Genomic DNA, 11,703 nt, shown 5'->3' with positions numbered 1-11,703 from the left:
TAGTTTTTCCTCCTTTATACTAGTATATATTTCCCCCTCCCCTTTATCAAAAATGTAATTTTGTATCCTTGTATCAATTCAAAAATAAGCATTCTTTTTTCTCTTCTTCTTCTCCTTCCCTTCCTTCTCTGATGTTTCTGATTTTTTCTTCAAACCAAAATCAACATAATTAGTAAAATAAGTTTTAATCTATAAAAATTAGTTATAATCAAGAAAAACCAATCATATTTAAATCAGTTGCAATTCGTAAAAGACAGTTTAATTCAGTAATTATAATTTATTACAAATATATTACAATCAGCACAGATTTAATCAGAAAAATTTATATTACTTAGTTAAAATAAATAAAAATTAATTTTAATTTGTAAAAGTATTTAATAAAATTAATTTTAAGGCACATAATAATGGATGAGTTTGGTGGTTTGATAGTTGAGAAATCAGTGAGTGAGTCTAAAGTCAGTCTGAAGCAAATGAAAAAGATCTGATGCAAACTGGGTTTCACGTGCAGCCGCTATTCACTCACAAGACCTACCCACATATATTCATCTTACTCGATTGTCGATTCCAAGGTTTAATGTCATTTTCTATTTTTTTTTAATTCACTATTTCTTAAATGAGATGGTTGTGAGACTATCTCTGTTGAGCTGGTTTAATATATGTTTTTGTTTTAAAGTGCGTACTTATAATGTTAAAGTGATTATATATAATTTTAAAATAATTACTTTTTATAGTTTTAGATTGATTACTTATAACTTTAAAACGATCGATTACGATCTCAAAGTAATTAATTAAAGTAATAAACTAATTATATGGACCCATCTCATGGTGAGACAGTCTCATACAAGACGAACTGTTTCTAATTTACATTAGTAGTTTAATGCCATTTACCAAGTAATAAATTAAAAATAATAATAATAATAATAACTATAACTGCTAAGTGAAAAATAAATTACTCACTCCAATTCACTTAAAAAAATATTTCCTCCGGTTTAGAGTTAATGTCTCATTTGCTTTTTGCAAAATTGCTAATGTATTAATTTAATCGGTAATATCTCTAGTTTTGTATAATCAAAAATTGTAAAAATTGATATTTATATTTATAAATTAAAAATTAAATGCAAAATAAATTAAAAATTAAAAATTGATAACCTTCACATTAAAACGAATCAAACAATATCTCACTTGACTATATTTATATTTATAAATTAAAAATTAAATGCAAAATAAAAGTGAATTATAAATAGTATTTAAAAAAACAAATGAGAAAATTATTTTAAAAAGAGAAAAATAAAAATTATGATTTATCTTTTACTATTTATTAGTTTTATTTTGAAATACTCACAACTGAATATAATATATATATATATATATATATATATATATATATATATATATATATATATATATATATATATATATATATATATATATATATATATATATATGTCATTATCAATTATAAGTATAATAGAACGAAAAAAATATTATGGAATGGGGATTGGGGTAAGCTAACTGTTGAGTCAGGCCTCAAATCTCAAGATGATGGAGGTGAGTTTGATTACCTCGTAGCATACTCATTGGCTTGCACATTGGAGGCTGATAGTGTGTATGCAAACAGGTATGGAAACTTATGTTTTGGATCACTTGATGAAGTGATCAAAGTGGGAGTGTGTGCCTTGATGAAGGCAAGAGAGTGCTCATGGAAGGTTTCGAAGGTGGCTCGAGTGGTCGAGCATGAAGAGCTCGATCGAGCCACAAAACAGAAGTTGTCCAATGAGCTCAGAACTGGCGCTCGACTAGTTGAGCAATGTACAGCAGCCCATAGTACACGATTTTGTTTTGTATCCGGTTTTGTTTGGGCTTTTAAGTGTTTTGCCCTAGGTTATTCTAAAATGTTTTAGGGCTATATAAGGAGTCTTAGAACATCATTAGGGGTTTAAAGTGAGGCATATACAAGAGAGTAAAAACTATGATTCACACCATAAGAGTTCTTCCTCTTTGTATTTGCATATTTGTGAGAGATTGAAGTAAAGGTTCACTCTTTCTTTTGGGAGATTATTCTTAAAGCTTTGTAAGGTTAGTTATTAGTGTAAATGAGTTTATATTAATGATAAGATACTTTGTTTGAGGGGGAGGTATCACTAGATACGTCATATATTCTTGTGTTTTGCCATTGTTGTTGCTGCTCTGTTTTTTAGGTGTTTACTTTGCATTAGTTTGTTTATTGTTCTTCATCAAATATCATAACTCATTTCCAACAATAACAAATATTGATGGGAATAGATTTGTGGTTATATAAAATGGTACTTGTATTCAAGCTAGAAAGAAAGTGAGGTATCTCTTACACCAATATAGTTCAAAGCTTTTCTTGGTGTGTTTATACCAAAGAGAAAAATAGTTTCTCATCATCATCATACTCAGTGTATTCCGCTTATAGAAAAATTATGGATAGGGTTTGAGGAGGAAAGGACGGCGGCAACTCATACCCATAAAGGAGAGCGCGGCCAAAAGAATCCCCCGTTCGAGAAAGATAAGAAGACGTGGTTACAGGGTAAAGATAAATTAAATACATATAAATAAATAAATAAGCAGAACCAACTACAAAATAAAGCAAAACAAAAAAACTAAAAATAAAAAAAAGGAGAGAAGCAAAATGGTAATGGTAGGAACACCAAGAGAAAAACAGTGTATGATCTTTAATATTTCGTGGAAGACGTTTGGTAGTAAAACTCTTATATGGGATTAATTCGATGCCTCAAAAGGAGATCACCATTGAGATGTATATAAAGATTATTTCAATTATATCTTTAACAACTCGTCTTGTATGAAATAGTATTACGATGAAACAAGTCTATATAACTAGTTTAATTTTTTAATTGACCATTATAAAATTGTAAATGATTATTTTAACTGACTAAATATATATAGTCTAATTCAATAAAGATAATTTCACTATGAGATCGTTTTATTTAAAAATTTGTGTTATTTAAAATAAAAACGAGGATGAAGGATGTTTTATAATGATATAGCCTACATTTGTTAATATGTATTTTGCTAAGAAGTGGATGAGGGAAAAGTAAAAGAATCGAGAAAAAAAAATACGTGTGCAAATAAGATAATAAAAATGAGTAAGTTTATAAATATAATCGAATGAATCATGATTTCAACTACTAAAAATAAAAAATATAGTATGAGTAAATGAGATGGAGAGAGCACTAATTTATCTATAACATGATCTATAAAAGTACAAAAAAATAGATTAAAACTTTATTAGATATTATGGATCTAACTCTACATTTTAATTAAATCCGAGTCTGATCTTACTCATAAGCTCATAACTATTCCGGGGAAGTAGAGCCGAAAAGTATGTTTCTCGTTATTTGTTGGACCCACATGTAAACTACTATAATCTTAAAATTTTCATGATTTAAAAAAAAAAAATCTTTAATTTTCATCTAAGTTAATTTTTTTTGTGACTCATATAGAAGTACATATTTGCTCTGCATGTGAGCTTACAAATTACATTAACCATTTTGTCGGCTATTACAACTTTCCCCACCCAACCCCACCTCTACTCGTTCTCTTTCTACTTTCTAGCTCGTGATGCCCCTAATGATAAACCAAAGAAAATTTAAAAAATAAAAATAATGATAAATAACATGATGGTTTTGAAAATATACAAGGTGTCTGATCGCATAAATAAAGAGTATTTAAATATCAGTTAATATTAGTCTGATTTAATCTAATTATTTTTTTTAAGACCTTAAAGTTATAAAAAAATATAAAATAGATTGGGCCTTTAAAATTTAAGTGTGTTTTTGCTCTGTTACTGCGATAAAATCCAATGAGAAAGTTACACAGCAACTAACTCCACCAAATTTGGCAATATAAATCCCCCTCTTTTTAATCAAATTTCCTCATTCTCCCAACTAACAAACACAAACAACCCCCAAAAACCACCCATAATATTCAAAGAAAAAAAAAATGAAAAACGTTAATTATTGTAATTTCTTGGTTACATTTTTGCTACTAATTTTTAGTAGAAAGCAAAAATTGGTATATTGTTACCATGATTACCAAGAAGCACTAACAAAATGTATAATTTTCTTTGAGGGTCAAAGGTCGGGTTACCTTCCCCAAGACCAACGGGTCGGGTGGCGGGCTCACTCGGGTCTTGGGGATGGGTCCGAGAAAGGGCTTGACCTAACCGGCGGGTATTACGACGCCGGTGATAATGTTAAGTTTAACTTTCCAATGGCATTCACCACTACAATGTTAGCATGGAGTGTGGTGGAATTTGGGGAGATAATGCCTCTTAATGAGTTGAGGAATTCCTTGGTTGCTATCAAGTGGGCCACTGATTACCTCCTTAAGACCATTGCTGAGCCTAATAGGATCTATGTTCAGGTAATATTTTATTTTCGGCTCGTCTTGTACGAGAAGTTTCTCATAAGTTTGGGTATTAATTAGTTTATTTTTATAATTAATCATTTTAAAATTAGTAATGTTTATTTTAATTGATTGAATGTACATAAATCAGCGCTATAGAAATAGTCTTAGTATACAACCGTGTCATTTGATAATTTGTGTTTTTTATTCTTTATTTTTAAAAATTTATTTTTGTAATATAGTACTTTGAAATTGCATGGCACTTTTGGGAACCCCAAGCATCGTTTTATAAGGATTCATTGGATTCCTATAAAATACTTGTAGTTCTTTTTACTTGCACCTAAATACTTGTATAAAGTATTATGCTTTTGTCTGATTATTTATATTTAGACTTATCTATTAAGTAAAAGACTTATCTATAAGTAAAATTATAAAAATGTGATATCATAAAACTATATATGTGACAACAAATAAAATAAAATTCTACATAAGTATATATTTTAAATATCATAAAATAATATATAAAACAAAAGTAAATTTGTATACAAGTAAAATAATGGAAAATATAAATAATAGGATAAGACTATATGTACATTTGATACTACTCATTTAATTATCATATTCTTATCTATTTTGGGTTGTAACGGGTCATCATTTGTAATAGGAGCAATAGCTAATATGCATGAAGTCTTTGTTTATAATAGAAGTTAATATGAATTCATTCATTAATTCTTTTTGAATTTACGACATAATATTTAAATATTTTATTTTAATTAATATCAGAAATTAAGAAAAAGAAAGTATACAAATTGAAAAACTAATTACAAGACTACAACCGTATTGGAGGTAAATAACTTAAAAGGAGCATTAAGATCAGTTTTGTACTCTTATCAATTTACAAGTATAGTGGGATTAACCAAACTAGTTTCACTAGAGGAGGTTAGACAATGTCATGGTTCTTGTGTACCTGTAATTTTCAACTTTTTTTTTTTTTTTTTTTTTTTTTTTTTTTTTTTTTTTTATCTATAAATGTTCTATAAACCATAAAGTTGAACGGGTGGGCCATAGTTAGAAAATTTAGCACTCATCTTGAGTTTTGAAGTGTTTGTTACCATGCAATGAGCCAATTGGTAAAATTGCATTGCTAATTGCACTTTTGGTGTATAAAATCCTAAGATAAAATCATTAATATTTAAAGGGTAAATATTTAGATTTATCTATAGCCCATTTCATATAATTGAAAAAGAATAAATTGGAGACTAATATGTAATTTGAGAGGAAATGCGAAAATTAGATTTTGTTTTAATGACAGTATGTATCCCATTTTTTTTTAAGTAACGTTCTAACCGGTAACTAAAAAGAAAAAAGAAATATAAATACTATTCTTTTTGTTCTTTAAAGTTGTTCTATTTGTCATTTTGAGTTATTTTATTTGTTCTCATAAATAATTTTTATATCACAAATTTTAGACAAAATTTAACTTCTCCATCATCATTTTGATATTTTAATGTTTATAGTGCTTATGGTTCAAACATATATTCCAAGTTCCATATATCTTCCAAGTTCCACATATCTTTCTTTTGACATTATTATAATATTTATGATTTCTACATTTTTCTCACTAACTTTATTAAAACATTTTTTTATAATTGTGGTCCTTATATATATTCCACTAACTTTCTTTTAATATTTTTTAATGATTATAATTTCCACTTTTCCTACATCAAATTTATTATTCAATAAAACAATATGTTTATCATTTAAAATATTTTATTTTTTTTTAATTCTCGTAAACATTCCTTATTAATGGTGTGCACGTACATGCAGGTGGGTGATCCTCTTAGTGACCATGATTGTTGGGAGAGGCCGGAGGACATGGACACTAAAAGGACAGTCTATGTGGTTGATGCACCAAATCCGGCTTCCGATGTAGCCGGAGAGACTGCGGCAGCCTTGGCAGCCGCTTCAATGGCGTTCCGATCAGCCGATCCCGGCTACTCGGAAACGTTGATTAGAAATGCTATCAAGGCATTTCAATTTGCTGATAGTTATAGAGGAGCTTATAGTGATAATTCAGATATAAGAGGTGGTGTTTGCCCCTTTTATTGCGACTTTGATGGATATCAGGCAAGTATACTTTAACTTAAATTTAGGGTTATGTTAATCAATAACTCATTCTATGAGACCGTCTCTTTACGATACGTGCTTATATATAATTAACTTATTTTTTTAATTGATCACTTTAAGATTGTAGATGATCAATTTAAGGTTATAAGTGATCGCTTTAAGAGAAATATATAAAAAGTGATCACTTTAAAATTGTAAGTCATCACTTTAAGGTTATAAGTGATCACTTTAATATAATAAATGTACATTAAGTTAGATCAACCAAATAGTTAGATGTTACCATGAGATCGTCTCATTTGAGAATTTGTGTATGTTAATTAATATAAAGCATTTAATAATGAACTTTTTTTTAAAGAAAAAGAGAATTTAAGTTATATCTCAGTAGAGTGTGTGTATACCACAAATATGAATTTAATTTTCGCTGTCCTCATATAGCCTTCTAGGTTTCCAGCTCCTTTTCTTAACCTACCTTTAATAAGGAAAATAACTTGCAAATTAAGTCTAGACCTTTTTTGATTATAGGGTGTATATGTTGAGAGAAGATGATCATTAATTGAGAATGGATTACAATAACTTATTTGAAAAAATAATACTCTTTCTGTTCCATTTTAAATATTTTATTGCTTTTTGCATGTTTGTCAATGTATTAATTTAATAATTAATAGCAATAATTAGCAATAATTATATATAATTAAAAATTATAAAAGCTAGATATTAATAAACCTTATATTGAGACGAATCAAATACAATCTCATTTGACTATTTTTTAATGTATGGATTAAAAATAAAATATAAATTGAAAGTAATTGATGAATAGTAACCCAAAACAAACAAATAAAACATTTAAAAAGTAACGAAAAGAATATTTATTTTCCAACTGAAATAAAATTAATTATCTTCTGATAGTGATTTACATCTTAATAGATGATGTAAATCGAAGAGATTCATATATAATTATTGACAAGACTAAACAGTACTTTAGGTACAATATTAATAGTTAAATAATGATATGAGTTATCAAAGTGTCCAATCAACTTAATTAGTTGTTGAATAACTAACTTAATAGTACTCCCTAATTTATTTGTTGTTTTCTATTGTCTTGTCCCCTGAATTAGCACTATTTAACTTAAAAAGCTTTTATATTTTTTGGTCAAATGATGCTATCTCATAGAGACAGAAAGAGTAACAAATAACGCATGATACTAATAATAAAATTTGTAATATATGGGCAGGATGAGCTACTATGGGGAGCAGCATGGCTGAGAAGGGCTACTCAAGATGATGTATACCTTAATTATGTGGGAAGCAATGCCCATACTCTTGGGGCTGATGACAATATTAATGAATTTGGATGGGATAATAAACATGCTGGCCTTAATGTATTAGTCTCTAAGGTAATTGCTAATTAATTTTTATTTTACACATTTAGCTTTTGAATAATTTGCGAATTATAATCCTAAATTTAATATTTTTTTACGAATTATAATTTCAATGCTTATTTTTTGTGAATTACAACCATTAAAGTATCAAAGTTTATATATATATATATATATATATATATATATATATATATATATATATATATATATATATATATATAACATTAATATGTTAGTAATGAAGTTTTTTTATTCATTAAATTCATAAAAGGATGATAATAAATATATAAAAATAATATGAATTAATATTTTACAAGAATATAAGTTTTTTTTATTGCATTATTATCATATTTTACTACGTAAATAAAAATGCAAAATAAAAAAAAAGAGCAAAAAAACAAGTTATTTGTACATTGATGGATCTCGAACGATCCTACATTAACTTTGTTCTATTTAGACCGATTCGGCTCCAATTTGAGCGAATGCGATATTCATATTCACACGATTCTAACAAGTAACAACTAAGCTTTAAGATTGTACACATTAATTTTTCCACAAAAGCTTCTACTAAAATTTAGTTATATTATTATTTGTATTATAGGCCGTAATAATTCATCACATAATCTCACTGTGGCCCACTCTTGTGAACACGGAACACTCGTGGGCTCGAGCCTACAAACCCACGGATCAAGAGCATTGACTTGCACATACATTTGGTGAGGTTCATTGTTTCCTAAAACCATATAGTAGTAGGAGTATTAGCCCGCCTAATATACATGCAAGTCCACACCCTACTATTTTTTCGACGTGGGATCTTGTCTCAAATGTGAAGTATTTTTCAACACTCTCCTCACATGTGAGCTACATCATACCAGAACCACCTTTGGGTCTGATACCATATTAGACCGTGACAATTCATCTCATAATTTCACCGTGGCCCACTCTTGTAAAATCTTGTGAGAAACTAGGAGGGGCTTATGGTTTCAATGGGTTTGTTTGTGTTCATTTGGGAGAGCAGATGCATCAACTGCGCCATGGTAACAGGTGTGGATGGCAACTGCTCCATGGTAACAGTTGTGGATGGTTGGTCGTTTGCATTGTTCATTTTCTGGGTAAATGATGAACTCCAAGTTTTCTGATCGCCTGAAATTTAACCGGAGCTCTGATACCAAGATTCAAATTAATAAAGAGAATTTTTATTTATTTCCTTTATTTTTGATTTTTCTATCTTACAAAACTACCATATTACATGTATTTATACTATCATCAATAACTAAAATCCTAATTTTAAGGAAGTGTAACAAATTTATTTAAAACCCCTAACAACATCCTAGAAATAAGGCTTAATTTTAATTGACTTTTTCTAAAAATTTGGTAATTAATATGGAATTTGTAATAAGATTATGGTTGTTTGATACATTGAAATTAATGTTTTACATGTAATTTTCTATAATATTATGATGCCTAGATGGAGTATATAATTATTTTGATCCCTTTAGAGTTCTCATATTGCATACTACAAGTGTTGATCAATCTTATCCCATATGATGTAAGAAAGAAGGAACTCCTCCAAGTGTTGGATCATGCAATTTACATGCACCATGATTCTTAGATCTTGATTTGCCTTTTATGGGACCTACAATCATAAATCAAATTAAGCTTAGAAAGCCTTTTCCTAGGGAACATGTTTTGTTAAGTCACTTTCTATGGCTTCTTGTACATTTATTACTTTATAAGTTGCTTTTTTTGTGTGATGCTTAAGCTTCATTAGTCATGACCTCTTAGGAGGGACTCACAAGACTAATTCAATTTATTTGTCTCCTTTACAATCCTATATATATTTGTCACGAATTCTCACCACTTATAACTAATGAATATTGTTATTAACGATAGATTCTGTACATTTAAATTTTCAAAATAGATTCGAATATCCATCTTTAATTAATTTTTATTCATAGAGTATATAACAAATTATAGGATTTCATTCATCAGTTTAAACTTTTAGTTGATACTTAAAATGAGGAGAATTTGTGTTGTATTCACACTCATAGCCCAAATTACGCTCACGTGAGGAGCTTCAACCATTACATTAACTAAAGTTAATTGAGATACCTCACTTCACACACACATATATATAAAGTGATTTGCATTTGATGAGAATATCATTCATAATAGCTTACACTTCTCTCAAACAAATTTTACGTATGGATAGTTGTAGCTGTAATCGATGATGTTGTTATGTTTGTTGTTATCAAGTAATAAATGTGTACATTCGAGTCATCGAATGGATTTTAGGTCAAGTGTTTTGGGTCGGTTCAAAGTCGAATTTTGTATCCATGTTACTTTTTACGCAATTAAAAATCTATTTTTAAAGTCGGGTCAAGCTCGATCATAAAGTTGGATAAATATCAAATTATCGAATCTGTTTTAAACACCTCAATTACTAAGTAATCAAGTATTATATTTTGTTACACCCGTGTCTATTAGAAGTAATTAATAACACAAGTATTTTTTGTTATGTTGTAGGAAGTGCTAGAAGGAAGCTTGTATACACTCCAACTATACAAATCATCAGCAGATAGCTTTATGTGCACTTTAATTCCAGAAACTTCTTCATACCACATTGAGTACACCCCTGGTGGCTTAATCTACCGGCCAGGAGGCAGCAATCTCCAACATGCTACCACACTTTCTTTCCTCTTACTCGTATACGCGAAATACCTCGACAAAAACTCGCAAACCGTCAATTGTGGCTCCGTTAATGTGGGCCCGGAGACGCTCCGGAAAATTGCTCAAAGGCAGGTTAACTACATTTTGGGTGAAAACCCTATGGGCATGTCTTACATGGTAGGATACAGTCTTAAGTACCCTCAAAAAATTCATCATAGAGGCTCTTCTATGCCATCTATTAAGGCCCACCCTCAGCCCATTGCATGCAAAGAGGGGTCCATTTATTATAATTCATCTGAGCCCAACCCAAATGTCCACATCGGTGCTATAGTGGGCGGGCCGGGTGAAGATGACTTGTACGAAGACAATCGGGCTGATTTTAGAAAGTCCGAGCCCACTACATATATTAATGCTCCATTTGTGGGGGCCCTAGCTTATTTTGCTGCTAATCCAAACCCACTTAGTTAATTATATATTTTGGGATATAATTAGTATCTTGGGTTTTCAGTTTGTTTGTTACACTTTAAATTAAAAGCTTTTAAAGTTTTTTTCAAAATGTGACAAATAAACTGAAATGGAGGAATTAATTAATTAATTTGTATATAATCATCCATATTCAAAAACGTAAAACGGTCTCTCATCTTGTGTGAAGCTAAGAAGGAAGAGGCTCTCATACACGTTTTTGCACTTTGTGTGTGTGTGTGTTTTTTTTTTTTTTTTTTTTTTTTTGTAATTGTAAAGGCTATGAGGAAAGGAAATTATCTCACAAATCACAATAAATCATTGTGATTTTGCCTTGTTTATTTTCTCCAGTATTATTAAGGAGTAATGAGAAGTTAATATTAATTATATTTTAAATATGTTATAAAGTTGTTTCATTTGCTATTTTAGCTGTTTTATTAATTGTTTTCCTAAAGAAATTTCTATTTATGTCACAAATATGATTAACCTTATTCATTTTCATTTTAACTTTTTTAATGTTAATGGTTTCCTATATATTTTCTACTAACTTCACTATAACATTTTAATCTTTTTATTAACAGTTGTAGTTGTCATATTTTTTTCATTAATTTTACTTTAATATATTTTTGATTTTTATGATCTCTAATATTCTTCTATTAAATTCATTATTTAATAA

The 11,703-nt window shown here is 29.0% G+C and overlaps 1 protein-coding gene across 1 annotated transcript; it reads left to right on the top strand.

Annotated features, from left to right (window-relative positions):
• Positions 1 to 3,771: 3,771 nt before the first annotated feature.
• On the top strand, positions 3,772 to 11,389 carry LOC130826149 (endoglucanase 24-like). The gene is made up of 4 exons (XM_057691708.1): positions 3,772 to 4,407; positions 6,217 to 6,516; positions 7,749 to 7,910; positions 10,422 to 11,389. Exons 1-4 carry the CDS (start codon positions 3,985 to 3,987, stop codon positions 11,031 to 11,033), a joined length of 1,497 nt encoding a protein of 498 aa, XP_057547691.1. The 5' UTR covers positions 3,772 to 3,984; the 3' UTR covers positions 11,034 to 11,389.
• The last annotated feature ends 314 nt before the right edge of the window (positions 11,390 to 11,703 follow it).

This window comes from Amaranthus tricolor, chromosome 1, assembly GCF_026212465.1.
Source record: "Amaranthus tricolor cultivar Red isolate AtriRed21 chromosome 1, ASM2621246v1, whole genome shotgun sequence".
In the NCBI taxonomy this organism is placed as follows: domain Eukaryota; kingdom Viridiplantae; phylum Streptophyta; class Magnoliopsida; order Caryophyllales; family Amaranthaceae; genus Amaranthus; species Amaranthus tricolor.
This window is presented reverse-complemented; position numbering and strand designations above follow the sequence as displayed.

Bases quoted from the DNA above. Each gene is read 5' to 3' on its own strand.
- LOC130826149 (XM_057691708.1), top strand. From the start codon at position 3,985: ATGAAAAACGTTAATTATTGTAATTTCTTGGTTACATTTTTGCTACTA. The intron at 6,517-7,748 runs GCAAGTATACTT...ATATATGGGCAG, and splicing joins GCGACTTTGATGGATATCAG to GATGAGCTACTATGGGGAGC. The intron at 7,911-10,421 runs GTAATTGCTAAT...GTTATGTTGTAG, and splicing joins TTAATGTATTAGTCTCTAAG to GAAGTGCTAGAAGGAAGCTT.